General features: G+C 51.9%; 10 protein-coding genes across 10 annotated transcripts; 4 read left to right on the plus strand and 6 right to left on the minus strand.

The window, feature by feature from the left end:
• The first annotated feature begins 24 nt into the window (after positions 1-24).
• BD324DRAFT_620416 (hypothetical protein) lies at positions 25-2,870 on the plus strand. The gene is made up of 13 exons (XM_022015280.1): positions 25-657; positions 724-997; positions 1,045-1,164; positions 1,204-1,349; positions 1,403-1,545; positions 1,596-1,711; positions 1,757-1,893; positions 1,943-2,013; positions 2,063-2,140; positions 2,187-2,465; positions 2,517-2,582; positions 2,636-2,729; positions 2,781-2,870. Exons 1-13 carry the CDS (start codon positions 148-150, stop codon positions 2,784-2,786), a joined length of 2,040 nt encoding a protein of 679 aa, XP_021872238.1. The 5' UTR covers positions 25-147; the 3' UTR covers positions 2,787-2,870.
• A 1,244-nt stretch (positions 2,871-4,114) lies between these two features.
• On the minus strand, positions 4,115-5,301 carry BD324DRAFT_348904 (hypothetical protein). Its single transcript, XM_022012548.1, has 4 exons — positions 5,216-5,301; positions 5,044-5,154; positions 4,442-4,661; positions 4,115-4,318 (listed from the first exon to the last, which is right to left on the minus strand). Exons 2-4 carry the CDS (start codon positions 5,140-5,142, stop codon positions 4,308-4,310), a joined length of 330 nt encoding a protein of 109 aa, XP_021872239.1. The 5' UTR covers positions 5,143-5,154; positions 5,216-5,301; the 3' UTR covers positions 4,115-4,307.
• On the plus strand, positions 5,238-7,716 carry BD324DRAFT_348944 (hypothetical protein). The gene is made up of 2 exons (XM_022012549.1): positions 5,238-6,503; positions 6,555-7,716. Exons 1-2 carry the CDS (start codon positions 5,401-5,403, stop codon positions 7,573-7,575), a joined length of 2,124 nt encoding a protein of 707 aa, XP_021872240.1. The 5' UTR covers positions 5,238-5,400; the 3' UTR covers positions 7,576-7,716.
• A 140-nt stretch (positions 7,717-7,856) lies between these two features.
• Positions 7,857-8,527, minus strand: BD324DRAFT_649694 (hypothetical protein; the record flags this gene model as incomplete). The annotated part of the gene is made up of 3 exons (XM_022018034.1): positions 7,857-8,076; positions 8,245-8,380; positions 8,437-8,527. The coding sequence occupies 3 exons, from the start codon at positions 8,525-8,527 to the stop codon at positions 7,857-7,859; spliced, it is 447 nt and encodes a 148-aa protein (XP_021872241.1).
• Positions 8,528-8,748: 221 nt separating this feature from the next.
• Positions 8,749-10,120, minus strand: BD324DRAFT_588643 (Cleavage/polyadenylation specificity factor subunit 5). The gene is made up of 8 exons (XM_022013767.1): positions 9,920-10,120; positions 9,788-9,814; positions 9,590-9,707; positions 9,486-9,541; positions 9,227-9,434; positions 9,104-9,179; positions 8,943-9,057; positions 8,749-8,875 (listed from the first exon to the last, which is right to left on the minus strand). The coding sequence occupies exons 1-8, from the start codon at positions 9,958-9,960 to the stop codon at positions 8,791-8,793; spliced, it is 726 nt and encodes a 241-aa protein (XP_021872242.1). The 5' UTR covers positions 9,961-10,120; the 3' UTR covers positions 8,749-8,790.
• Positions 10,121-10,772: 652 nt separating this feature from the next.
• Positions 10,773-13,833, minus strand: BD324DRAFT_649696 (hypothetical protein; the record flags this gene model as incomplete). Its single annotated transcript, XM_022018035.1, has 2 exons — positions 10,773-13,007; positions 13,066-13,833. 2 exons carry the CDS (start codon positions 13,831-13,833, stop codon positions 10,773-10,775), a joined length of 3,003 nt encoding a protein of 1,000 aa, XP_021872243.1.
• A 1,993-nt stretch (positions 13,834-15,826) lies between these two features.
• On the minus strand, positions 15,827-16,803 carry BD324DRAFT_599108 (protein GET1). The gene is made up of 5 exons (XM_022013900.1): positions 16,656-16,803; positions 16,422-16,602; positions 16,150-16,335; positions 16,002-16,094; positions 15,827-15,945 (listed from the first exon to the last, which is right to left on the minus strand). Exons 1-5 carry the CDS (start codon positions 16,740-16,742, stop codon positions 15,851-15,853), a joined length of 642 nt encoding a protein of 213 aa, XP_021872244.1. The 5' UTR covers positions 16,743-16,803; the 3' UTR covers positions 15,827-15,850.
• Positions 16,804-16,935: 132 nt separating this feature from the next.
• On the plus strand, positions 16,936-19,463 carry BD324DRAFT_620442 (Mis12-Mtw1 protein family-domain-containing protein). The gene is made up of 7 exons (XM_022015281.1): positions 16,936-17,317; positions 17,374-17,383; positions 17,444-18,112; positions 18,170-18,441; positions 18,493-18,581; positions 18,636-18,864; positions 18,906-19,463. The coding sequence occupies exons 1-7, from the start codon at positions 17,201-17,203 to the stop codon at positions 19,317-19,319; spliced, it is 1,800 nt and encodes a 599-aa protein (XP_021872245.1). The 5' UTR covers positions 16,936-17,200; the 3' UTR covers positions 19,320-19,463.
• Positions 19,464-19,596: 133 nt separating this feature from the next.
• BD324DRAFT_641541 (hypothetical protein) lies at positions 19,597-20,703 on the minus strand (the record flags this gene model as incomplete). The annotated part of the gene is made up of 6 exons (XM_022017426.1): positions 19,597-19,665; positions 19,717-19,808; positions 19,862-19,928; positions 19,981-20,105; positions 20,147-20,528; positions 20,662-20,703. The coding sequence occupies 6 exons, from the start codon at positions 20,701-20,703 to the stop codon at positions 19,597-19,599; spliced, it is 777 nt and encodes a 258-aa protein (XP_021872246.1).
• A 211-nt stretch (positions 20,704-20,914) lies between these two features.
• Positions 20,915-23,483, plus strand: BD324DRAFT_655690 (hypothetical protein). Its single transcript, XM_022018821.1, has 4 exons — positions 20,915-21,249; positions 21,313-21,557; positions 21,614-22,054; positions 22,106-23,483. The coding sequence occupies exons 1-4, from the start codon at positions 21,108-21,110 to the stop codon at positions 23,405-23,407; spliced, it is 2,130 nt and encodes a 709-aa protein (XP_021872247.1). The 5' UTR covers positions 20,915-21,107; the 3' UTR covers positions 23,408-23,483.
• Positions 23,484-23,574: the final 91 nt, after the last annotated feature.

Genomic DNA, 23,574 nt, shown 5'->3' on the forward strand with positions numbered 1-23,574 from the left:
ATTGAAATTTGACAGATACATACTCTTTGTTCATTTCATTCCATCTCCTATATACAAGACATACATACCGATTGAGGATTGATTTGGGACGACACTGTTAGCTTGAGCTAGAGAGGTGCTCACAGCTGTGATAGGAGAGCATTGACAATGCCTCCGGCATCTCTGGCACCGTTGAGGTCACTGACGCTCGCAAGGCTAGTCGGTGCACCCACTGGACCCTTGAGATTCCCTTACCACCGCGTCCCCGCTTCCAGCAAAGAGCCATCATCTCTCTTGGTCCAATTCCGTCAAAACGTTCGGTTTAACAGTAGTAGCACCAACAGCACACCCATTCCGGAACCTGTAGTGGTCACGCCCATCTCGCCAAACTCTCGATTCAGCCGACGTCATCCATTCACTGCGTTTTGCCTTCGACTCGGTATCTCTTCGGTCCTCGGTGTCGGCCTTATCGTCGGCTGTATCCTGCTACATGACGCTTTCACCTATTCTGAACGACATGCCGATCGTGTCCCTGCCAACCCACTCTCTTTGCATCCTAGAAGGGGTGGAAAGAAGAACTTGCCAATTATCGAAGCGAATCTCGACGATGAGCAGGATGAGGTCACTCGAAGTTTGAAGGAAAAGCCAAGGCTGGTCATTGTCGGTGGTGGATGGGGAGTGAGTGGGAGCCAGGCTTCATATTACGATGGACTCGCTCAGATACTCATTTCATACTCTCCCTAGGCTGTCGCTCTGCTTCAATCATTACCGACTCAATCCTACAACGTCACCTTGATTTCTCCCCAGACCTACTTTGCTTTCACTCCCCTTCTGCCATCCGCTTGTGTCGGTACCGTCGAAATTCGATCTCTTGTCGAACCTATACGCAAGCTTGTCGCTCGTGTCCGTGGGCATTATCTCATGGGTGCGGCAGTAGACGTCGACATGTCGGAACGTTTGCTTGAGATTGAGGTTTATGATGATGATAAGCAACAACCGACAAGATGCTATGTACCCTGTGAGCGGAGCATACGTTGATCCCAGAAAGCTGACAGTCATGCTCAGACGATAAACTTGTCATTGCTGTCGGGTCAAAGTCGAACGATCATGGTGTCAAGGGATTAGAACATTGCTATCAGCTCAAAACCGTACCGGATGCCCAGGCTATCAGGAGGAAGATTATGAGTTAGTCAGATTTGACACGACATGCTGAACCCTAATTAGGTAACCTTGAGAAGGCTGCTCTGCCCACTACGACACCTGAGGAACGCAAGACCCTGCTGTCATTTGTTGTCTGCGGTGGTGGACCTACGGGTGTGGAATTCGCCGCCGAGCTCAGTGACATGATGGCCGAGGACGTCTTGAAATACGTGAGCTCGGTAGTTGCATTTGGAAGAGATCACCTCAACTGATCTTGCCCCAGTACCCTCGCATCCTGGACAGTGAAATCTCAGTCAAGGTTATTCAGAGTCGGGACCATATCCTCAATACGTACTCTGAAAAGATTTCGGAATACGCAGAGGCGAGATTCAAGCGCAACGATGTCAATGTGATTGTGAATGCTAGGTGCGCTGACAACAAGACTTCTTTTCGAGCTCAGCTGACTCACGTCGTAGGGTACAAGAGATCACCCCTGACAAAGTGGTCATTTCGCTCAAATCTGAAAAGGAGGGAGAGGCTCCAAAGATTGAGGAGATCCCCGCTGGATTCGTTCTCTGGTCAACAGGAATTGGTGAGAATATCAATTGAGACAGACGTATGCTGAATTGAGTCGCAGCTATGCAACCGTTCACTCGTCGTTTGGTCGAGCTGCTGCCGAACCAGTTCCATTCCAAGGCAGTTCAGGTCGACGCCTTCCAACGTGTAGAAGGAGCACCAAAGGGTACGATTTATGCGATCGGGGATAGCGCTACTGTGAGCCTATCAAATGACAGCGGAACGTCTCATTGACTCGCTTGTTAAGCTTCACGTCGACATGTTGCAGGATTTGCTTGAGTTATGGGATAGATACAACAAGAACTCCGATGACTCGATGTACGCAGGATCTCGAAAGATCGTGAACGGCAAGCTGACTTCGACCCAGCGATTTTGAGGAGTGGCAATTGATGGCTGCAGAGATCAAGAAACGTCACCCGTTGACGAAGACATACCTCTCCAAGCTGTGCGTCTATGAAGGCATATGTGACTTCGCTGATCTCGTTCACCAGCCAAGGCATTTTTGAGGAATATGACAAGGACCACGACGAAAAGCTCAGTCTTAACGAGGTCGCCGCCATGTTCCAAGCTCTAGGCAAGAAGGTTACGTCGCTTCCGGCAACTGCTCAGGTTGCCGCTCAACAAGGCAAATACCTCGGTAAAATGTTCAAAAAGCTTGCACAGCAAAACCAGACTCTGAGGGAGAATGGCATGCCTGATTTGGACGACGAAGCGTACTATAAGCCATTTGACTATAGACATCTTGGAAGTCTTGCATACATCGGAAACTCGTGAGCTCAATCTGGTGGACGATCTCCATATCGAACGCTGATGAATCCCAGGGCTGTGTTCGACTACCAAGGCTGGTCTGTCACCGGAGGATTATTAGCCATGTATGCTTGGCGATCGTGAGTCGGCCGTCAGATAGCAAAGCTCCGAGTTAGGCTAAAACTCTCGCTAGGATTTACTGGTCAGAGCAGACTTCTATGAGGACTCGCGTGCTCTTGATGATCGACTGGATCAAACGAGGGATCTTTGGTCGAGATCTATCCAAAGTGAGTGGAGCAAATTGGTGTGCCCGGGTCGTACGCTGACGTGATCTGAAGTTCTAGACCGATCAAGCGAGCAGGGGTATCGCCTTTGTATCATTCTCCTTTGGCAGTGTACCGAGAGGCACATGCAACTTATAGATCCGAGTAGTGCTTGTCAAGATCGCTTACTGATCGAGCGGCATCAAACCACAGGAGCCAGACGAGGTTGACATGATGACGTGAGGATCGCTCGCTGTCTGCTCATCCTCACTTGCTTCCCTGACATCGCTAAATCTGTCAAAGTTGGACCACTGAGAGCGGGCCAGATCATGTAGTGACGCCTCGCCAGGCTCTAACACAGGTTTCCACAAGGGATCTTTTCATCGTACTAGAGTCTTTTCCAAGGATACTCGAGTGGGCGTTGGGCTTGTCATTCTATCCTGGAGCCTGATTGGGGAGTCTGCACTCCCATGTCGAGGCTTGATACCCACCGATTGATCAACGACTATCTGCGAGACACAACATTGAGAATGCCACAGTGCTCTTGTTCATCTTGTGAAGCACTGACTGCTCGTGACAGTCTATGCTGCGATGAGCGTGAGTGAATACCCGCTTCAGTTTCATCCTGATTCCGTCCGGGGCAAGACACATGTCATGAGGAAGATTGCACAGAAGTGGCGTTGGGCGGGGGCAGCTACTGCGCTGATCGTGAGTGTCATAGGGTCATCCTACGAGCCATGTGATGCTCGCCCTTCTGTTGACTGAGATAGATACTTGCGACGTAGATTATTGCTATGAGCCAGCTGAGACGCATGGACTGTGCTCTGACCGTGAGGCCTGCATAGACGCGAACCTAGATTGCTCACAAAGACACACGTCATATTCAAAGACTGTTGACACAGGATGTCTAATATCGCGTGCATATAATGTGGATGGATGATCATCCTTCGTACTGGTGCCTTCTCTCTCTGTCCTTTCAGGTGTTGCCCAAGTGGGTGTGGAGGTATGACTGAGTCCACATGCAGCATGCGTCATTATCTCTGAGTTGAAAGTGCCACGCTGACCGCGACTGCTTTTACTTTTCCGGAGATTCGGTGCCGTGTAAACAAACAGCTCGATTGACTGGTCAAGTGAACCTCTGTGTGTGAAGACGAGCTTCAGATGCATTCTGATCAGGGTGGAACTATGCACAATGATCGTCCATATGCTCAGATCAGGCGTTCGATGCTCCAACAGTGCCTAAAGGTGGTCAGTCCTCCTTACGGTCAACGATCCACCAAAGAAGGTACCGTTCAGCGTTCAACGTGAGGGAAACAAAGGCCTCGACAGATGTCCTTTTCTTGTTCGTCTCGTCGATAATCCTTTGTCGACGACACACAGGCTGCGAGAGGTCTTGAGAAGACAAGACCACACATCAGTCTCATTGAAGCATCCATCTATCATGACGGAGCTGGAAAGGAGGACAGACAGCTTAATGCTGTATATTATAGTAGAGCGTTGAATCCAAGAACTCGCTTTTTTCATCCCCTCTTTCACTCTTTCTCTCGTCCACTCTCGATTCTCATACCCCGACACGTTGTCGAGGGCCGGCCGACTTAGTCTTCAGCGACGAGCTAGAGGCTCATCAACATCATCCTATAGAGGTTTCCCAGAGAGAAAAAAAAAGAAAACAGAGTTCAATTCGGCCAGCCATCTTCGTTCTCCTGCGTAATCCTGTCACCACCGACGCCACCTACAATTTAAAGCCCTACTATCGAGGTAAGCCTCAGTGGTGGTCCTCCACTCGATCACATATATGTATGCGCTGACCTCGCCCGAGTAGACGATATACAGGTGCCAATCCGACGTTGTATACCGGAAAAGTTTATCTTGAGTATCCTTTAGGGAGGGCTGAATAGACTTTACGGAGGAGAGGGGAGGGGAAGGGGTGCTGGCTGCCCTCAGGCTTGCGTGGATCTGTTGCCACCCTCAGCCTCCGTCGCCTCTGCTCGCTTCAAGGGTCTCTGCCGCCTCTGTGTGTGACGTGCGGAAAGGTGGGACAGACACAGACAGGAACGCAGTCTGGTACTGGTGTTCCGGGTGAACAGTCAATTCGTATGTCGATCTCTTCCTCTATCTCTCATCTTCACTTCTTAAAATCCGAGACATTCACATCCTGCTCCTCCCCTCCCATCTCCCCTACCCATCTAAAAACAACGGCTGAGCCGTTGACCACAAGCTGATCTTTGCTGCTCAAGAAAGATCTTACACATACTTCGTTCATCTGAACAATAATACAACGGAAGCAAGCTCTTCCAAAACCCCCTTTCACCCGACGACATCATATCGACGGACTCACCTGACCAGCCCGGTTCGGTTCGAGGATACATACATTCCTTCGTTGAACCTTTCTGGCAACTGTCGAGCTCCTAAAACATTGACTCGCCACGCTCGTCATAGATCGACAATCCTAAAACAACTGTCAATCAGGACCCAAGCTTGTCATCTGCCAGGTCCCTCTGATCATCTACCTTTTCCAGAATTCAGCTCGCAGAGAGCGAAAGGAAAAAAATAGGTCAGCAAGGTCTGACCATTCGAGGGCTGCCTCCTTTTTTCTCATACAACCCCCACCGCTCTCTCTATCTGCCGATCTCTCATCCTGAGAGAGGACCGCCACGCCAGATCTAACACCTCCTCCGACTCGCCCCGTCTCACCATGTCGTCCTTTTTCGAACCTGATACTTCGCTCCTCTTCGACCCTTCCTCTCAAATGGACGAAGTCCCTTCCTCTTTCCTCTCCTTCTCCTCCTTTGCTGCTCTGGCAAACATTGCCTCCTCACCTTGGAGCTCTTCGTCACCTGAAAGTGATACGCACCAAAACACCAGCAGCAAATACAATCGACGATCAAGCGGGTACTTTTTACCGTCAGGGTCAGACGCTTCCACACCTCCGTCCTTGTCAGACGAAGGGGACTTGTTCTACACCCTCGAAGGCGCTTGTGACCCTTTGACGCCTGATTCACCGTCTTACGGATTATTCCACTCACCTTGTCCGCCTCAGAGCTCCAAGCTTCGAACGACGAGTCTTCAGGCATCTGCGACTGATATCTGGAACACTCCTCGGACGTCTACCCCGACACTTTTGTCAAAAGCTTCCATCGAGTCTGTCGCAGAGGCATCCTCTTCATCACCTTCCTCTTCTCACACAGCTTCGAGCTCTCGAAACGTCCACGCTTCCCCTCTTCGAACAGCTTCCAACCCTGTTCTCGGCTCGACTTATCGTCCGAAAAAGATCAAGCAGATCGCTTCGATGCCAGCTTTGAACGAGGAGGACTCGCTTCCAGCCAACATTTTCGACAACTTGGACATTGACAGCGTGCTTGGATTGCCACTTTTTGGAAACAGCCAAAAGCCTGTCGAATTCCAAGAGGCGCTTCAGGACGACGCGCTAGTCGAAGATTTCGGATGGGTATTCAGCGACTATGGACTCGGCGCCAGCAGCAGCGGAAGTGGCAGCACCATCGTGCCCACTGACAGCACCATCTTCGCCGCTTTTCATGAGCAGCCATCGACCTCTTCCTGTTCGGTGCCAATGTCAACGAATTCATTATTTGAATCAACGCAGGACGTTGATCCAGCCATGATGGCGTTTTCAGAGTCGAACCAGATTTTCACCATTGACCCTATGGAGTTTATGGGATCCATAGCTGGAGGCAACGGGTTGAATGTCAGCTCAGAGCTTGGAGGAATACCGGCCTCGCTGGGAGAAGGATCTGGATCTTTGATGAGCATACCAATGGGAGAAGTCATGTCAAGGAGGCGAGTACTTCGGTTCTATTTTCTCTCTTGGCTTGCTAATGCCGATATCAGTTGTTCCTCTGACGATGGCGCCTCTCAACGCAGTGCTCTCAGCCAGGATCCCTTCTCATATGTATCTCAGCAGGTCCAACCTTCCTTCTACTCCACTGTCAACGCCCTTTCGTACAACTTGCCACAACAACAAGTTGTCATGCCGCCGTCACCCACCCAACCCCTGCGCACACTGAAAGCTTCACGACCGGGTCTCTCTGTCCAGATCCAACCGACTGGACATTCGACCTATCGTATCGCCTCAACTCACACTACTCTTCCACCCACTCCCACTTCTGCGACATTTGAAAACATGTCATCCCAGCAGCCATTGCCCATCGCTCGGAATAGTCGAATCCCTAACAATCGATCGTCCGTCTCGAGCGGTTCATCCATGGACTCTGAGATTCCCATGCCACCCGTCGTTGCTCGAGCTGCCGCCATTGTCGCCATGCAAGAAGCCAAGCAACAAGCTCAACGTCAGGAATACCGTCGTCAGGCCGCTTCTCGACGCGTAGGTATGGCCGAGGCTTCTGTTCTTCAACCCTACGCCATGAATGCTCGACAGGAGCAAATCACTGGATGGACGGGAGGAGCCGTTCCGCAGGTTCCAGCCATGCAGTACAGTGTAACTCAACCCATGGTCACTGTTCACCCACCTCCGATGACTTACTCCCTCTTGCCAACGCAATCTCAACCGGGACCCAGTCATCCATCTCATCGTATCCACCCTCCTCCTCACCCTGGTACCGCGTCTCGACCTATCGCCCGTCTTCCCTCCACTCCTACTCGAGCCCGCAAGGTCTCTGCATCCCCCTCAAAGCGAACTCCATCTCGTAAACGAGCGAGTCCAGAGACAGCTGGAGGATTCTCATGGGGTGCTGCGACCTTCATCAACTTTACGTCGGATGATGCTGAAAAGCTCTTGACGGGAGTTGCACCGAGCGGTAGTCAAGCCAAGCGAAAGAGGGAAGAAGAGGCTCGAGCGCAGGAAGAGTTGACGATGGGCGAGAGGAAAAGGAGCAAGAGTGGCGAGCAGTAGTGTGCCGTGTCTTTCAAATCTCGCGAGATCGTCGTCGTCGACATCGGAGAAAAAACTAACGCCGGCCCGCCTTTTTCTTGTCGTCTTACATGCCTCGCTGTGATTGTAGTAGATTAGCCGTACCTTGTCTTGTCCTACTATCACCCAGATGCACGCATGTACGCTATGACAACAATCAATTTGGGGAAGAGCTCCAGGAGCGTGAAGGCCGGGAGGAGCGGCGCGGATATCAACTTGAACAAGAAGGGGCGTGATTGGAAATGGAAGCTGGTCACACATGGTTACAGGAAAAGGCCGCCATCGGCCTCCAAATTGTCCGTGGTCTCAGCTTCAGTCTGCGAAGGCTCTTGATGATAGTTTCCTCGAGCTTCAGCGCTCTCCGCTGGCGCAGTTGGCGGGCTCTTGGTCGGTAGCTCCAATCCGTAATGCTTGATTCCGCCTTCTCCGACCTTGTTCAGCAGTGCAACCTTGATCAACGTTATCCGTTCCGTCTGGCTGGCACTGAGATACACGTCAGTCGACGCAGGAAGCATTCTCTTGAATCCCAAGAACAATTTCACACCCCGAGAGCATCTGCTAGCACCTAGCGATCAATGTGGGGTATGATGCGAGCGAGCAAGCGAGCCAATGAGAGGATCGACTCGACTTCAATCTCAGCTGAAGACTCACATGACATCTTCGTTCTCTCTCAAAGCTTTCGACAATTCTCCATCATCGTCGTTCTCCGGATCCTCCGAGATGAATGTCTGTATCTCTTCCTGTGTCGATTGAAGATGCTTGATACTGTTTTGCAACCTTGCAATTTCTGACCTGGGTTTAGCTTTCGTTCGACGTCAAAGGGCTAGCCCAGACGAGACTGACCAGCTGCCAGAATATCAATCTCCATCAATATGGCTTCTTCAAGTGTGAATGGGTGCTCATGTATGGGCACAAAGTCCATCAAAGCGGTCATATTGTGGAGATCGTAGTGCAAGATGACATCTATCGGGAGTAATGAATGTGTAGAATCGTGTTCACCTAGCCTTATGTCCGCTCGTCCGGAAAAGCTGTGATATGGATCGATCAATTTGTGGCACGTCGACTCCTTGAGGCTCCAAGCAATGACTTCGGACTAGCGGCCGCAACATACAGCATCCACATGCACTTGTACATAGAGGTACATGAGTTATGTATACCCGAAGAATCATAAAAACCTGCATCACCTAGCCCAAAATATCAGGTGAAGGAGGGCTCCTGCTGCTTGAACACCGAGTGTTCAGTGGCGGCCTTGAAAGCTTTTCCATGCCCAGGGAGCCAATACCTATAGGCGAGTGCGGCAAGTCAGCAATGACGGAATTTGCCCGGATTGAGGGAACTTTGGGACTTGCTTGCTCAATAGGTATGGAAGTCCCGCAAACTGCGGACCGTATCGCGACGCGTTGTCGTAGAATTCGTGAATGGGAATAGCACGCATCGACATGTTTTGCGGGATCGCGAAGACCTCTGAGACAGCATGAGCTCTTCGCTGTTCTGCAAACAGCTTGCTCACTCTGAAATGGGAGCTCCACCAGGTAAAGACGTTTGATCTCCTTAGGCTCGACTATATGAGCAGGGAGGTAGGGATACTGAGAGAGGTGAGCATGCATAGACTGCATGGCAGGGAGAAACTCACAAGAAAGGTATCGAAATTAGGTCTCCACCACGAGCTCAAGCACTCCTTGACGATCCAATCTCCACTTGGATTCATGTGGTAGGCCGCATTGGGGTTTTCGGGACCGCAAAGTTGTCCAGCATGATCTTTGGGAATACCAAGCTGTTCGTTGAGCCGAGTGATGAGGCCTTCTGCGTCGGTCTCGGATGAGTCGAGGTAACCACCGGGACTGTGGCATGGAAATCAGCGAGAGTGATCCCTTGTGAGCGTTCAAACTCACAGCTTGTAGAATGCATTCGCGACTTGAAGAGTGAGGACGTGAGGGACGCCATGGTGCTAGCCCTTCAGCCACCTGAAGACGTGCGGAAAGTGATCAGGGCTCACCAACACTACCATGACGGCGTCAACCGATCGCCTGATCCCCGTCTCGGCGTACTGAGTCTCGAGTCGAGAAACTCGAGTAGGCACGGAAGTGTCTTCTTCAGGCTGAGCTTCTCGCTCGCTGGGGATGAGAGGCGAAGGTTGTCAGCCGGACGCAACGCTGGAGCAGTGGGCAGAATGATTGAGACGAGATTGGCTTACACTGTAGCGTAATGCGAGAGAGGATAACTGACGGGCGCGGGGTCAGCGATACGACATCACGGTTTCATGCAAATTGGAGCCGACCATGGCTTGGCGACAACGAAGATCTGCTCAGAAACATGTCCCACTTACATTATCACCTCGTCAAAGGACGCAATCTTCATGTCAACCATGTCGAACCGTTGACTCTATCGAGCGGATCGAGTGACCGCACTGAGAAGCTTCAAGAGGGGATAGGGAAGTGCGTGAGAGAATGAGAAGTTGTCACGGGTCTTCAGGAGGTCTCTGAAGCTTCTGACGCTGATTCGGAAGGAAAGTCCACTGCGTTCATGTAGATGTCGAATGGAGAAGAGGTGAGTCGACCAGGTCACGGCTTTTTATTACGCTGACATTGAACCTCTCGTCATCCGTTTCAGATTCTTATTATTAAATTGGGTGGCAATCCACTGAAGAAATTCCTCAATTCAATTCAGGATATGCTTGCATGGATGGCTCTTGCAGCCCTCGAGAGCCGTGAGTATGAGCGCACGCAGAGACGGGTCAAAGATCCATAGAGGTGCAAATCAATTGCATGTCTCGTGTGAAAGGCACATAAAGGTAAAATGCTGTAGCAGGCAGGCAACTTTGGCTAATGTAGACAACGTTTCAGTTTCGTCTTCCATCCCATATTGAAACCACACGGGAAAACGTCCAGCGTTTGTGTCGTAGGTAGCGGATCATGGCACGCAGCTGACTCAGAGATTGATTGGAACACTCGAGGACATGTGGCATGGCGGCCGTCGATATGCTCTTGATTGATCGAATTGGGTGCGGTATCTCTGTACATAGTCATGGGTATTCGTTATTAAAGAAAGTCGTGTGGTCGGTGAGGGAGGTATGTAGAATTTGAATTCGTGCTGCAACAAAGCGAGTAAGCTTCAAGATTAGGGTAAGGGAAGAAAGTTGCCCACTATTGGTACAGTCTCGAAACATGACGATCTAGCTCTCATCCCCAGAATCGCCCCACCCATCGTCGAAGTCCTCCGACGAGCGTCGATCCGGTTTGTAGCTCTCCAGAGCTTTCATCCTGATCATCGTCTCGATCGACCTCTTCGAGTTCGGCAGAGAGGTCATCTTCATCGCCCTGCTCCATGTCTCCCGCAGCGTCGAACGAATAATCAGGTCGGTCAATGGAACCGGAATAGGCTAGGACGGCTAATTGCGCAAGGACGACTTGCGATCGAGGACGACGGTTCGAGGATGTGCGTCCTTCCACGGCCTGTACTATTGCATTACCTCGGATGGGATTGACGGCTGATATTGAGATATTGCTACTCGCGCGGCCGAGGGTTCGACGCGAGTCCACTCCAGTGCCAGGGAAGGATCCGACGAGTCGACGTTCTTCCATCGCCTCAAGTGCGTCAGTGTCCCTCTGGAAAGGGTCGTCGTGCGAGTCTCCGTTGAAGGGATCGAAATGAGGTGGGATCAGAGTGACCGCATCTGTCTGAGCATTGAAAGGCGGAGGAGGTGATGGCGTTCTCTGGGATGAGTAAGCTGCACCTCGGAGCGGGAGAGCTGCTTGATAGGGAGGCGGAAGAATTTGATGAGGATTCGCTCGCGCCAAGTTGACAATGGTCGCCCTAGAAAGAGGAAGTGAGAGCGGAGGGGTAGGCTCGAGGTCATCATAGTTCGGAGGCTCGCTGATAGTCGAGGTGGTAGTAGTCGATTCTACAGGCGAAACAGAACGAGACTCTCGTTCGAGATCCTCGCTGGCGTCCAGGACAGATTCCACATCTTCCGAAAAGATCGATACGACACTATTTCTTCGCAGCTCTGACGTGACCGATGATCGAACAGCCGTATCTTGAGCGACCAGCTCACGGTCTGGGTGTCCAGACCGAGCGAAAACGATGGGAGCGATGCGTCGAGGCATAGGAGAGATCACTACCGGAGAGATGGCAGTGACGGTGACGGTTGTAGCGGTCGCACCGAAAGGCGCAGTAGGAGCTCCCGCGTCACGACTCGCCGCGTACCGAGCCTCTCTTGCAGCGTGGAAGGCGGCACGTCGGCTCATATCCTGAACGATCGACTCGTTTATCCTTCTGGATCTCTCCAAAGCGGATTCTCTCGGCTCGGTGCTTTCAGAACGGGCACGACGTTTTCGATCCGCTGTCAATCGCGCATCGGCCGCAGAGACATCTTTGGGGTCGTCGCCATCTGAGACATCGCTTTCGAAACCAAATTCACTGACATCGTCCTCGTCGCCATCACGATCCACATCGGAGACTTCATCCAGTATGTCATGCTCTGTGGGCTCGTCGTCGACAGCGGCTTCGCCCTCAACTTGCTCTTCACTCTCGACCGAGACCGAGTGTTCACGCATGGCCGATGGTCGGTGAAAGAACACTTCAGCGGCCTTGAGATCGACATGACCGACGTCCACCGGCGGCAACAGACCGTTCTCAACTGCGACCTCCTCCTCCTCTTCAGAGACTACCTGTCGACGCCACCAGGGGTCGACAAAGAAGGCTCTCATGGGTGGGAGATTATGTAAAGCTTTCGCAGTGATTTCAAGCTTCACATCTCGCCTCCATCGTTGATGTGCAATCATTTGCGTGAGGAGGAGAATGTGGATCTGTCCTATGCAGATCGTATTGGATGAGGATCCTTTCATGGTACCAGGCCGAGGAACCCGCATGGAGTCTGATCGCGAGGGTCCATGCACTGTCTGTCGTAAATGTCTTGCAGTCCGCTGACCCGGCAGCTTAGTATCGTATTCATCGTTCCTAGGTCGTGGTCTAGCACGGCGGGTACTACTCATGTACTTTGCCCAGAAAACTCGCCGAGGGTCTGCGGCTGACATCTGGGTCCAGATAGGAGCTTTGGTATTGCTCTTCCTTGCTTCCTCTCGCTGTCGCCGACTTTCGCTTCTTGCATCACGCTGCTGCTGTTGCTGGTGTTGCTTCGGGACGCAGAGACCGGGCGCGGACAACTGAACCGGTTCCATGGATCGGACGGATACACCTTCGAAAGGAATCTGATCAGATATAGGAGAGTCCGGAAGAATCGGGGATAGGGCTGCGGATACTATCGCCTCGTCTTCTTCTCCTTCTGAATCGGTATGCATGATAATATCCGAAGAGGTCGCGTCCAGCTGCCCGATTCGTCGAGCGAGATCGACGATAGAGGCGGTGGGACCAAGTGCTACTTGTGCGATATTGTTCGACGAGGTGGTTGTAGTCTTAGGTGGGGGGATCTGGTCAGCTCGGATAGCAGAAACGTGTGATAGAAGAGCTCACTGTCGGAGCCGCGTACATCATGGTGACTCGAGGTGATTTGACCTTGTACTGCCTCGTAGAGGATGCCTCTCCATCGCTCGTATCGGTCTCTTCATCCGAAGTCACATCGCCTCGACGGCGTTTCTGACCTCTGAAGGACTCCAAGGCTCGTCGGCGTTTCTCCCCCCTCGTTTTCTTCGTCGACGACGCGACAGAGGCCGAGCGAGGGGCTGCAAGGTGTAAACTGATCTTCTCTGAAATCGAGCGAGCGTCCCTCGTCCACGTGAGTGACGGGTGTCCCGACTTGATGGGCATCGGGCTAGGTGAAGATTCCCATAGATCTAGATCCAGATCGATCTCATCTCCTTCACATTCGTCTGAGCAGATTGGACTGGACTCTCTTTCGCTCCCGAGCTCGCATTCGATGATGGTAAGTGCTCGGTCGGTCGAAGCGGCATCATCGCTCGTACCATACGAAAGGGAGTGAGAGGAGAGGTCGGATTTATCAGAAGGGATCCGAGAAGGTTCTCGATACCCTTTGAAGCTGCTCTTCTCTCCAGATCGAGAAGCATCATCGCTCCGGAAGGGTTCTCTAGGCTGGCGATACTCAAGTCGCCTGACTTTGGCAGGCGGTTCCTTCGAGCTCGCTCGAGAGGTAGATTGAGCCACGGGTCTTTGTTTTACATCCTGTGCTCGGCGTGGCAGGGCGAGGATCTGCCTTTTCGAGCCAAACACGAATTGGGCTCCTTCTGACTCGCTGGATTCGGGAGACCTAGCTCGGCGAGGCATGATCAAAAAGTCGACGGGTTACGCCGAAGTCTATGATATTGGCGGTTTGTAGGTGTAGACTGTGTGGGGAATGACTGTCGTTGAGGGTCCATAAAATCTAAAGAGACTGTGAGCTTGTCATCGATTCAAACTGACACAGTCCGCCCACCGATGATCGTTTCCGAAATCTTGTTGATCGTCTTGCTGGTCTTGAGGGTCTTGAGGAGTGCAGCGGCGGATGGCATCGACGTGACATTCAGATTCGTGGCATAATTCGTAGATTTTTGCCTCACCGGGCAGAGAAAGATAGGTTGACGCCGATCCCAATATACAGTGGGACGGAGGAAGATGATCTGGAGAGGAGTCAAGATACCTCCTGTGAGAAGAAGAAGAAGAAGAAGAAGACGATGAAGATCTTGTGTCTCCCCCTCAATGTGACCCAAAAAAAGAAAGAGAACGGTGAAGGAGACGATCCCAAAAGTAGCAAGTACGTCGAGCGAGGTGAATGATTTTCCTCTTCGGCACTATGATAATTTGACTCGTGACCTGGGCGTGAATTCTGAGCACCACAGCAGCAGCCAACCCCTAAGCAGCAGTCGTGCGTGCGTGCGTGCTGGAGGGTCAGAACAGCAGTAAGCAAGAGGCAAGAAGAGGATCATGTACCTCTTTGAGCAGGTCGGTCGAGAGATGGGGACCAAACCCCTGCAGGGTGGGTGAATAATATCCAAGAAGGGAAGATTTGCTGCTTTGGGTGTCTTCGGTCAATGGCTAGGTCAACTTGGGTCAAGCCATTCAAAGAGTGTACGTCTCGGGTAGATGGCGATGATGGTACTATCACGCGTCGAGGAGAGACGATCTACGGCAGAGGACTTGCTGGCGGTACCGCTTGCAGTGCTTCTGCTGGAGGAGACTTGGCGTGGCCTTCTTTCTCGCGGGAAGTGAACCTAGGTCGCGGGATGTCGAAAAATGATGTGAGAGATGGTTCAGATCTTGTGAGAATGAGAGGAAGGCCCATGGATTGCTTCAGAAACGATGTTATAAAAGACATTTCAAACACCTCGTCCATTGATGCTCGAGAAGCTCGCACGCTCTGCTTGATGGTGATGACGCTCTCCCCTTTGAACACGGGGACGTTGATTCCTCTTGACGAGGTACTGACAGGGGCCAATTGGGGATCTGTCTCCTGGTGCCTCTCGTTCCATGACAGATGAATGATGGGATGATCAGCTCCCGAAGTGGTCTCGGGAATCGCTTAGAAAAGGACAAGGGATGCCACACTGTCCTTAGAGGATGCCGGTTTACATACTTGTACTAGGTGGGTCATCATGATCATCACGCAACACACCGCCTGCATCCTTGGTGCGCTGAGAATTCATTCCCTGCGTGTCTCCAGCGTGTCTGTACTCGCTCTCGCTATCAAAAGGGCGCTCAAAACGGTATAGCTGCGAGACTTCACGCCCACCTTTCCGAGCTGTAAGTAGAGACTCGCTGAGACACAGCCGGCGCAAAGCGGGACGAGAAACATCGAGTGTGGCGGTCCTGCCACGACGGTGATGACAGAATCCTTGCCATCCAATATGCGCATGGCTTGCTGTGGGAGCCTCCGTGAGCGGATCCTATAAAATGATCGAGGACTTTCAAGACCCGGGACATTCGATTCACATGCTTATCTCGCCCATCTGCAAACGCCGAGCTTCAAAGCCCTCCTCGACCGGATGGGAGCTCTGAGATGTGGCGCTCGTTCTATTTGTCATTTCGACATGATGACCTGCGATATGCTGGCATGACGCCTCGGCAGTTCCACTCTACATACCGCACCTCCATAACACATACTGGACAGGCAGCGCAAATCATCCGGCATAAGCCGACGGAGGTAAAGAGAGGCAAAAGCAAGGACAGCCTTTTGTCGCAATCGTCCCAGAAAGACAGGGGCAGACATCGCCGATACAGAGCGCTAAGCAAGCTTCTCCCGAATTGTATTCAGCTTCAATCAGTGAAGGTGACCCTAGCGTGAACTTGTTTCCACATGTATTCATTATCAATCAACCTTCTCGTGCTCCAGCTCTATGGGCTCTATTGTAGCTGTAGGCCGTGATGATTGTGGCCCAGCTTGATTAGCCATGGGAACTGGGGCTGGTCGGGAGAGCGACATCAGTCAATGCCACAAAACTGAACGCGAGCGTCCTCACCCGGTGATGGCGCCATGAGAGCCTTGACGATCTCCTCGACGGTCGCAAAGACTCTTTTGCACACCGCTGCCCATGCACCGGATGACACGGCACCTGAGGAAGAAGCATGAGCTGGAGAGTCTGAAGGAAATAGGGATGGGTAGCTGACCCAATGGAGCGCTTGGGAAGCTCAACAGCCATACTATCGGACCCGGGATCCATCCCCTCGGCAGCCAGAAAACTGGTCGTTTCCTAAACCACCACACGAGAACCAACTGAGCGCCTGTCGTGCATATCCAGATGAGGGAAGAGAACTGGACCGTAAACTTAGTCCGGGCAGAGGCTAGAGTTGAGTCTGACCCAGTACGTCAGCATCGATATTGTATGCGCAGGGCTTTCAATCGGACCCTTCGAGCTCCCAAGATGGCTCGCCTGACTCACTGGACTTTTCTAGATCCGCCAGACTCTTGTCCAATCTCCGTTTGATTTTGGCCCATTTGGCGAATTCATCCTGTGACGAGGTCCTCCCAAGCTCTGCTTTATCATCTAGCACCTGTTTCCGTAATGATCTCTGCTTCTTAGCTGCTGATGTCAAGAACAATCGACTGTAGAGGGAGAAAGCCTGATGAGACGAAGACCCGTCAACAAGCATCCTACAGTAGCTCGCTCACTCACCAACTCCTGAAGAACAGACTTGCCGACCCAAGAGACCACTTGAGTCAATAAGACTACCAGAAATATCAACAGCGCCAGATTGGCCATTGCGGTATCCTGCCTCCCTGCGATGGCTACCAGGAGATCCCTCACGAGGGTTTAGCAGTTGATAACCTGACTTGAAGGAGGGGTCATACGCATGTGGCGGAGTTTGAAATTTTATCCGTGTTCCCCGTTAATGGCGACCCAAGGATTTTAGGTAAACAATCCATTCCCGATACGCGCTGTAATCTCCAACCTACTCTTCTTCAATCGACTCGATTCATCGACCTTTGAAGCCAGAGCAGATACTTCGAGACAAGAGCAGAAGACTTCAGCAAGCGCCCAAGTCATCTGAACGCATTGGATGCCTCTGTATAGCAGCCTTTCGACCTGTCTTCGATCGATGAAATCGGACTACTGAACAAACATGATATTTTCCCCCCCGCAATATCGAGAATTCTAGCAAGCATTCCATATCTAGATGGCCTGCCAGGAAGTTGAAGCACTCTCAAGACTCTGTCCACATGCCAGCAGGAGGTGCTGGAGGTGCAGCGACCCTGGAGTCGCCGAGCCGTCACACGCGGAAGAGGACTGAAGACGTAGTGTTCGCCAAAGGAGACGCGAAGAGAAGAAAGAAAGACGTGAGATATGGTCTGTCTGTGTCGAGGTCTTGCTGACAGCAATTATTCTAAATAAGATGCCATCCAGTCAGTCATCTTGATCACACCTCCATCGATCCATTGCCTCAGCTGACTTTTCGTTACTAGCCATGTTCAAACCCCAACCTATTCTATCCAATTCATCAGATACTCCGCCCGAGGACGAGGAGGAACAGTGGAGCAATATTCCTCCTCCACCTTCGGAACGCAAGATCGCACGACGTCGACCATCCATGAAGCAGCGAGTCGAAGACGTACCGGACGAATCAAAGATAGCGCCCACTCAATCAAAACAATCACGTAGCGGCGAGGATCTGGTGAAGAGCCTTCGAGCCGACGATAATATGGCTTCAACCGGAAAGGGCGCGGGGAGCTGGTCAGGTATCCAGTCTATGTCATTCGCGTCGAGTTCTCGATCCCAATTACCAGGCCATCGACCGAGCTCTCCCCCGCGTGAGAGACTTGGATTCGTACCTCGCTTCTCCACAGCCCTGTCGTCATCCACCTTGCAACCACCCGCAACTAAGAACGCCCAAACGCCGGGCCTAATGGGTCCGCCCAGTGGTCCACTCAGAAAGACTCGAAAATCATTGAAGGGTCTAGCACATGGTCTCCCAGCAGATCAAGAAGAGGCACACGTGTCAATGACGATGGCTCTGCCGGACTCGGAGACACCGATGATACGCAAGAATCAAGAGATGAGAGAAGCCCAGAGGAGGAGTTCGCTGGGTCAGCGAACCCAGAGAGCAAGCTCCAGTCTGGGCAAGGGAGAAATCAGTGAGTTCACGCGCAAGGTATAGCGATAGAGCTTGGGTTAAGCGAACCCATCTCCAGCCATACCACACTCGTCTGTGCCCACTAGCATGTTTTACCGTCACATCACCCCGTTGATCCCTGAGCCTATTCGTGCTCGACACCTCATCGCATGGTGCGGTAAACGCGCAGGAGATGCAGAGATCGCAGCAAGATTGAAGAAGAAAAGGTCTGGTGATTCATCGTCAGAGCAGCGTACAGAGGATGGAGATAGAATTCTCGAAGGAATACTGGAAGACTTTGGATTGGCCTTGGGGAAAGGAGCTATCGATACGAATGTTTTCGCTCAAAAGGTGAGCAGCTCCTAGCAATGATGAGCCGGTGTTGATCGCATCTCGCTCCAGTCAGCTCCGCCAATCTCGTCGCTCGCTCCTCATCCAAGGAACGTCGCAAACAGAGAAATACGCGCAAAGGAGGAAGAGGTGATCCAGCGGTGAGCTGAAATGGAGCCCGGACTTTCAACGCGCGATTGATGTTTTGCCCTCAGATGCAAAACCGAGATACACCTTTGGGATCGGCTGCACAAGTCCGCTCACAACAAAGCTCAACGAGATCACGCAGAACTCCGCGAGAAGCGAATTGCCGATGTCGAGCCGGATGTCTACACCGCTGAGGACGAATGGATGAGGGATGCTATCAAAATGGCAGATCGCATGATTCGAGAAGGTGATGGTGACTTGCGAAACAGAGGCGAATTCGCAGATGTGGAGTTCAAGGTGAGGGGATCGTTCAGATTCATGGCTGACCTCGAAATCAGGTTGATACGCTGCTTCAAGACACTCATTCAGCTCTGCAATACTCTCGACAAGCTCAGCGCTTCCTTGATGGAATATTCGAATCCCTCTCTGCGGATCTCAAAGCCAAAGATGGAGGTTCAGGTGTCAGTGCCAAGTCCAATCTCGGGACCGAGACTGTCTCATCACTACTTGCCTCATCTCGGTCTGATGCTGCTGCTGATTCAAGTCAAAACTCGAACGACGCCATGGCCGTTTTGCGAGCTATCTCCAAATTGGAAGGCTCTAATCCGGATCCGCGTGTACTCGCCAAGGCGGAGCAATTGGAGTCATCGGCACCTGCTCCCAGCTTGCTGGCATCTAGCGTCGGACCTGGAAGTAAAGGATGGACTCCGAGACGCGTCACATCGGGTAGTACGCCTCGTGGAGCCGATTAAGCTCTCGCATTGATTCTGGATATGAGGGATTGCTGCCGGGGATCTGAGGTTAATATGGTACAAACGCTAGCGAGAAGAATAAGAGGGCTGGAACAGATTGTATTGCGGCTTCATTGACGATCTATGAATGAGCTTGAATCTTGATGGACGCAATGATAGAGGGATGCATTGGAACAGGTTGCCCCGGGGGAAAAAGCTACCATGAGTGGAAGGCTTGAAAGAGAGTTATGCACGAGTCGAGAAGATTGAGTACTTGGAGATAATAGGGTTTGAGGAACTACCAAGGAGTTGGTCGACCGTCCAATGGCTTGCCATGATTCTTCCTGACTTGATCGAGGTATTTGGCCTGTAGTTTCCTGTAAGCTAAAGAAGGTCCTTTCCGAGAACATCCACTGACTTTTCGAGCTCCAACTTGAACGGTCTCGATCGTGCCGTACTTGTCGTCTTTGACTTTACTGAGTTTGATGGGTCGATTCCCGATATATTTACCTGAAGAAATCGTGAGCGAGAGCCAAAGTCTCGCGGATTGTATCAAAGCTCACCGTCATTCTCTTTCCAGGCGCGTAAGAAATCTTCCGGATCTTTGAAGGCGATGAACCCGTATTTGGCCTGACATATACGAGTTGAGTGGTATGGACGAGTGTTTGACACCAAGACGCACCTTTAGACTGAGTCTGTCCCTCACGACCTTGGACTTGCAGTAGCTTGGATATTTGTTGAAAGCTTCATCCAGGGTCCTTTCACTGACATCGTTTGAGACGTCACCGACAAACAATCTAAACCATTCTGAAGTCTGTCAGGTCCAAGGCCAATGAGTTGACACTCACTGGGATCCCAATCTATCAATGTCGGATCCTCCCACGTCCTTCCGTTCCCTTTTCGAATCACCGTCTCCCTCTTTTGACCCGGTGCAACGGGTCTCCTGACTGGTTTCGAAGGTCCGCTACTCGGTCCTCCAAGGACATTCAATTGCCCATCCATGCCATAAGCTGAAGACTGTTGACTGAGATCCGAGTCGAAAATCTGTCGAGCTACCGATGCAGGCATGGCAGCATGTTGAGTCGTATCAGGTTGATGATACGGTTGTCCTACGGCACTGGCCCCACCAGCTGCTCCAGAATACCCGTTGGTGTAGCTTGTCGAACCGGACGAACTGGACGCTGTCATTTGCGCGATGGTCTTTTCATCGTATCCTTGCTGACGGTAATACTGAGGAGCAAGTCAGTCCAAATGTCTCGTCAAGATTTTAGCGGGAGTGTACTCACGTCTGCCCACTATATGGATCAAAACGAGTCGACAGGTTAGCAAGAGGATCACTGGGATCTAGCGAGACGTCACTTACAGCAGCCAGCCTCTGCTCCTCGCTATAATCTTGACCTGACATTATGATCCTATATCTTTCACTATCTCGGACACACACACACACACACTCTCTTTCTCTGTAAGCTCACTCCGCCATGAACTGCGACCTCTCGCGAGAGGACTCCTTGTTGAGATGGACAAGCAGACTCCTTGCCACTTGAGAGACGGAATCAAATTTTTAACCCAATTCATGCTGATGAAGAGAGAGAGCTCTTGCAATCAAGCTGTTTTCAATCCCCCACCACGGCTCACTTCTGTCTATCTTCACTTGGACCCATAGCATTGCCCCATCTCTCACAGCCCCAGGTCCTGTATATGGCCAGGAGAAGTCATCCTGAACCATGATCAGAACTCTGAGATAGATTCTTCTGATCGCCTCAAGCCAGTTCCTCTGGGCCTCGCGGGACAGAATTATACAATCACAAGATGGAGTTGGCTCCAGACATTTTCGTCCTCGGGGACCCCTATCTAGCCTATCAACCAGACTTTTCAAAGTCCCTACCCGTTCAACTCTTCGTCAATGGCGTGACGATGACCTTGTTGATCGTGCTCTTACTTCATCTCCTATGTGAGTCAGGGTTGCTTCTCTCTCACTTTCGGACCGACTTGAAAACTCACCCGTGATGATCAGTCACGACTCAATATCATTATCCTCTGGCTCCGCTCAACTACTCCCTCCAACTCATTTCTATCCTCGTGGTATTCTTATCGGTCATCGTCAAGGTCTGGGCGATTCTATGGGAATGCAGGACCCATGCTTCGTCGTGGCCATATGATCTCGATTATATATCTGTCGAATTGCCTCCGTCGCCATGGACGACTGCTCAGAAAGCTGCTTGGTGGTTGCTTCAGGCGCTCAACAATGCCTTTGCTAATGTGAGCCGAGCTATCTACTTCAACAGTGATGTCGGATGACTGATCTTGCCATTCAGATAACCCACATTCAATTCTTGACCCTCTTATACCCATCCAGGGTTGAGGCTCGACTCATCATCTTCATCCTTGGGCCATTGGCGATCGCGTCATCAGGACTGGTTTTCACTGCTCTTTCAGGCTCTCAGAAAGTCATTGATATCTCCGATTCCATCAGGAACATTCTCGACTCGACCCTCTTGCTGATCTTCACCATCGCCCTAGTCATCTGGGGTTTCTTGGTGAACAGGAGACGAGCTTGGCGGACCGACGGTGGTACTGCGGTCTTTGGTGTCGGTTCTTTGCTTTTGGCTGTTGTCAGTACGAGCGGGAATTTTATCGCTGTCGCAGAAGATGGTATAGAGTGGTTACAGCATCTGCTGTTCGCCGCCATTCTTTGGCAGACGTGGCTGGGTTGGTGGTGGTGGGTCGGAAGTGGCATGGGCATAGGCGAGGTTGAGGTGAGTCAACCCCACATCCTCCATGGGCTCTTTAGCTGACGCGATTCGCAGGATCTCATGGAAAGGGCAGAAAAGAAGAAGCGCAAGCTCGCCCGCCGAGCCGCTCGTCAACGAGCCAACGCCGCTGCGAGTGGCCAGACCCGTCAGCCACTTTATCGACATTCCTCTTTCGCGGGTCTCGTCGACGCCGGTCAGGCTTCTGCACAAGCCATGGTGGGATTCACGTCCTCAGTCACATCTATTCTGCGGAATCGAAGCGGTACACTGTCACGCAGGCACAGGACCATGTCAGGTCAAGGTGACATTGAGAATGGCGAAGGGGCTGTGGAACTGGACAACCTAGGCAGCTCGCCTACGGCACAGCATTCCATCTCTCTGGACGACAACCGTGGACCTGGCTCTGTTGATAATGGCCATCTACCTTCCAGTCCATCCCGTGTCGGATTCAGCACATCAAGAGGTCAAGAGCCCCCAACTCGGTTGGAGACATCCAACTCGGAAACTTCATCGACGTCAGCCACGCCAAGTTTGCACCCTCCGAAATCTGTTGGACAATTGCTATCTTTTCCTACCACATGGCTCCAGATTTACATGCGGCGACTCACCAAGGCGCATCAAGAGGCTGCGCGTAAACAAGTGCTCCAAAAGGCCGACCTCCGAAGAGAAGTTTTCGAACCTCATCGAGCAGCTGCAGTTGGACAAGAGACTTTGTCACTTGATGCTGAGATTCCGAGTCGTCCAGTCGTTGGACCCTTGAGCGGTGAAGATGATGGAGTTGGATGGGGCTTGGGTAGATTCGGAATCAAGGAGCATCAAGAAAGTGCTAAGCGATTACAAGAGGCACGAGAAAGATTGCAAGAGGAGAGACTACTCGGATCGACATCAGCTGGGCCATCCGCGACTAGAGACGAGGAGCCGAGTACAGCTGGACCGTCGAAGCGATCCAAAGATCCCGTACAGCGCGTCATGGGCAGTAATGCCAGAAGGGCTGGCAAGGGGAAGAAGCCTCATGCCGAGGATGTAGCAGGATCTGAATCATTGCTTGGTAGTGGCCTCGCGGGCTCACCGTCAGCCCAACGTGCTCCTGCACCGGACGCAGATGATCCTGATGGCGATGGACAGTGGGAGGACGTCGACGCCACTGCCAGTAGTAGCAGCAGTAGCGAACCAAGAGGTCATAAGGGCAAAGGGAAGAAGCCCGTCAGCGGTAACAACAGGGGAGGCGGAGGTACTGGTGCTGGAGGAGGTGGAGGAGGTGGACCATCTCGGGGCGGAGGTGGCTCTCGCGAATCAGGTTGGAGCTGGTGGGGACCATTGAAAGAATGGAGATTGGCAGATCGGTCGTCCTTTTAGTTGGCGTTACCTTTCATGTTGTAGGCTGGACTGTGTTGTACTATGCAAGTCATGCACCTTCTTGGATATCTACGCCGTTCTCTTCTAGTTATCACGACTAGAACATGTTGTATTCGTCGTGTATGCAGCGCCTGGACTCAGCTGGAGTGCATCCGAAGAGATCGAGT

This window comes from Kockovaella imperatae (genome assembly GCF_002102565.1).
Source record: "Kockovaella imperatae strain NRRL Y-17943 chromosome Unknown BD324scaffold_4, whole genome shotgun sequence".
Classification (NCBI taxonomy): domain Eukaryota; kingdom Fungi; phylum Basidiomycota; class Tremellomycetes; order Tremellales; family Cuniculitremaceae; genus Kockovaella; species Kockovaella imperatae.

Excerpts from the sequence above, each read along its gene's own strand:
- BD324DRAFT_348944 (XM_022012549.1), top strand. The coding sequence starts at position 5,401 with ATGTCGTCCTTTTTCGAACCTGATACTTCGCTCCTCTTCGACCCTTCC. Across the intron at positions 6,504-6,554 it reads GGAGAAGTCATGTCAAGGAG|TTGTTCCTCTGACGATGGCG; the intron begins GCGAGTACTTCG and ends TGCCGATATCAG.
- BD324DRAFT_588643 (XM_022013767.1), bottom strand. The coding sequence starts at position 9,960 with ATGGTTGACATGAAGATTGCGTCCTTTGACGAGGTGATAAT. Across the intron at positions 9,180-9,226 it reads CTAATTTCGATACCTTTCTT|TATCCCTACCTCCCTGCTCA; the intron begins GTGAGTTTCTCC and ends CACCTCTCTCAG. Across the intron at positions 9,058-9,103 it reads GGTGGAGCTCCCATTTCAGA|AGGTCTTCGCGATCCCGCAA; the intron begins GTGAGCAAGCTG and ends ATGCTGTCTCAG.
- BD324DRAFT_348904 (XM_022012548.1), bottom strand. The coding sequence starts at position 5,142 with ATGACGAGCGTGGCGAGTCAATGTTTTAGGAGCTCGACAGTTGCCAGA. Across the intron at positions 4,662-5,043 it reads AACCGAACCGGGCTGGTCAG|ATCCACGCAAGCCTGAGGGC; the intron begins GTGAGTCCGTCG and ends GGGTGGCAACAG.
- BD324DRAFT_620442 (XM_022015281.1), top strand. The coding sequence starts at position 17,201 with ATGCCAGCAGGAGGTGCTGGAGGTGCAGCGACCCTGGAGTCGCCGAGC. Across the intron at positions 18,113-18,169 it reads TCTGGGCAAGGGAGAAATCA|CCATACCACACTCGTCTGTG; the intron begins GTGAGTTCACGC and ends ACCCATCTCCAG. Across the intron at positions 18,582-18,635 it reads GAGGAAGAGGTGATCCAGCG|ATGCAAAACCGAGATACACC; the intron begins GTGAGCTGAAAT and ends TTTTGCCCTCAG.
- BD324DRAFT_620416 (XM_022015280.1), top strand. The coding sequence starts at position 148 with ATGCCTCCGGCATCTCTGGCACCGTTGAGGTCACTGACGCTCGCAAGG. Across the intron at positions 998-1,044 it reads GACAAGATGCTATGTACCCT|ACGATAAACTTGTCATTGCT; the intron begins GTGAGCGGAGCA and ends AGTCATGCTCAG. Across the intron at positions 2,141-2,186 it reads AAGACATACCTCTCCAAGCT|CCAAGGCATTTTTGAGGAAT; the intron begins GTGCGTCTATGA and ends CTCGTTCACCAG.
- BD324DRAFT_655690 (XM_022018821.1), top strand. The coding sequence starts at position 21,108 with ATGGAGTTGGCTCCAGACATTTTCGTCCTCGGGGACCCCTATCTAGCC. Across the intron at positions 21,250-21,312 it reads GCTCTTACTTCATCTCCTAT|TCACGACTCAATATCATTAT; the intron begins GTGAGTCAGGGT and ends CGTGATGATCAG. Across the intron at positions 21,558-21,613 it reads TCAACAATGCCTTTGCTAAT|ATAACCCACATTCAATTCTT; the intron begins GTGAGCCGAGCT and ends CTTGCCATTCAG.
- BD324DRAFT_599108 (XM_022013900.1), bottom strand. The coding sequence starts at position 16,742 with ATGGCCAATCTGGCGCTGTTGATATTTCTGGTAGTCTTATTGACTCAA. Across the intron at positions 16,095-16,149 it reads CTTCCCAAGCGCTCCATTGG|GTGCCGTGTCATCCGGTGCA; the intron begins GTCAGCTACCCA and ends CTTCTTCCTCAG. Across the intron at positions 15,946-16,001 it reads TCTCATGGCGCCATCACCGG|CCCCAGTTCCCATGGCTAAT; the intron begins GTGAGGACGCTC and ends TCTCCCGACCAG.